General features: G+C 38.4%; 1 protein-coding gene across 1 annotated transcript; it reads left to right on the top strand.

Annotated features, from left to right (window-relative positions):
* Positions 1-392: 392 nt before the first annotated feature.
* LOC106749138 (histone-lysine N-methyltransferase SETMAR-like) lies at positions 393-2,173 on the top strand (the record flags this gene model as incomplete). Its single annotated transcript, XM_014628299.1, has 2 exons — positions 393-905; positions 2,078-2,173. Coding segments are annotated over 2 exons (609 nt in total), but the record flags the coding sequence as incomplete, so codon positions are not given.
* Positions 2,174-2,246: the final 73 nt, after the last annotated feature.

The following is a 2,246-nucleotide window of genomic DNA, read 5'->3' as shown; positions in this document are numbered from 1 at the left end:
AAAAGAAAAACTAATGTGATATTAAAGACTAATACTATATATATATATATATATATATATGTGTGTGTGTGTGTGTGTGTGTGTGTGTGTGTGTGTGTGTCTATATATATATATATATATATATATATATGAGGGAGGTCCCAAAAGTACCCGGTCTGACCTAGAGATGGCGGAAGTTGTTTGAAAAATATCACTGTATTAGAAAGTACACAATCTATAAAGCATATATTTCAAGTTTGAAGACGCCACGTTGTTTAGTATTTGTTTGGCAGCCATCAATAGTGAACGTTTTCAGTGAATTTGTGAAAATGGAGAAAATTGGTCATCGTTATGTGATACAATACTTTTATTTGAAAGGCCTCAGCCCAACCAATATAAAAGCTGAACTGGATTCTACTCTGGGTGAGTCTGCTCCTTCGTTTACAACAGTAAAATATTGGGTAGCAGAGTTTAAACAAGACCGTACGAGCTGCCAAGACGAGCATCGCAGTGGTCTACCAAATGAGGTGACGACTCCAGAAATGGTGAAGAAAATCCACAAAGCGGTATTGGATGATCGTCGACTGAAAGTGCGCGAGCTAGCAGACATAGTAGGCATTTCAAAAAGTGCGGTACATCGCATATTATCTGAAAATTTGGACATAAGAAAGCTGTGTGCAAGATGGGTGCCGCGTTTGCTCACACTCGAGCAAAAACAGTGTCGTGAAAATGTTTCAATTGAGTGTTTAGCGAAGTTTCACAGCAACAAAGCAGAATTTTTGCGCCGTTTCATAACCATGGATGAAACATGGGTCCATCACTTCACACCCGATACAAAAGAACAATCAAAACAATGGACTCAAAAGGGAGAATCGGCTCCAAAGAAGGCGAAGACCGTTTCATCTGCAGGCAAGGTCATGGCGTCGGTTTTTTGGGATGCGTATGGAATAATTTTCATTGACTATCTTGAAAAAGGAAAAACTATGAACGGCGAGTATTATGCGAACTTATTGTAAGGTTTGAGCGAAGAAATCAAGCAAAAAGGCCGCATTTCGCTAAGAAGAAAGTGTTATTTCATCAAGACAATGCACCAGCTCACAAATCCGTTATTGCAATGTCCAAAATTAATGAATTAAAGTTTGAATTGCTACCTCATGCACCCTATTCGCCAGATTTAGCCCCCTCGGATTATTTTCTGTTCCCAAACTTGAAAATATGGCTCAGTGGTTACAGATTTTCCAACGATGAAGAAGTGATGTCTGCAGTTAATGGCTATTTTGAGGAGCAAGACAGTTCTTATTATAAAAAGGGTATCGAACTTATTGAACATCGCTGGGAAAAGTGTATAGAGCTGAAAGGAGATTATGTTGAAAAATAAATACATTTTTTTCCNCAACAAAGCAGAATTTTTGCGCCGTTTCATAACCATGGATGAAACATGGGTCTATCACTTTAAAGATTTTCCAACGATGAAGAAGTGATGTCGGCAGTTAATGGCTATTTTGAGGAGCAAGACAGTTCTTATTATAAAAAGGGTATCGAACTTATTGAACATCGCTGGGAAAAGTGTATAGAGCTGAAAGGAGATTATGTTGAAAAATAAATAGATTTTTTTCCAAAATTTTTGTGTTTTCTTTGTTGGGTCGGGTACCTCTGGGACCACCTTCGTATATACAGGGTGTCCCAGACCACCCGTCTCACCTGATTTTTTCGTAAACGCGACATTTTAAAGAAAAATGTTTCAGACAAAAGTTTTGTGACTTTGAGGGGCACATAAGACGGTGTCATTGGTTTAACTTTGGATAGTCGTTTGAAGATTACGTGAAGGTCACCTTTAATTTCTTAAATGGAAACCCCCATTTTTCAATGCATATTCTTGTAGCTTACCTCGAGAGCTTTCCAAAACGCTATAATAAAACGTTTTTTTAATCAGTACTTTTTGAGTTATGAGGATTGAAAGTTACAGTACCGCCGGCATTAGCATTACACAGTCGTGATGTATGACATGTCTGATACTGTCACGTAAGGTGTNAAAATTCTCATTTACCAGCCATGTCGTATTCAAACGCGGAAGCTTGTGATATGATGCTTATTTTAGGTGAATGTGATGGTCAATTTAGAGCAGCTGCAGGATTGTGGCGAGAACGATACCCAGATCGCGCTCCTCATTCGTACAAAGTTTTTTCTCGCTTAGCTAACCGAATTACCAATAATATTCGGTATTCTTCAACCGGATCACAATAAAGGTAGACAAATTCGACGCCAAG

Source organism: Dinoponera quadriceps, unplaced genomic scaffold (assembly GCF_001313825.1).
Source record: "Dinoponera quadriceps isolate SergipeBrazil2010 unplaced genomic scaffold, ASM131382v1 scaffold3470, whole genome shotgun sequence".
NCBI classification, from domain to species: domain Eukaryota; kingdom Metazoa; phylum Arthropoda; class Insecta; order Hymenoptera; family Formicidae; genus Dinoponera; species Dinoponera quadriceps.
Note: the sequence above shows the minus strand (reverse complement) of the source record. Positions and strands in the feature narration are given on the sequence as shown.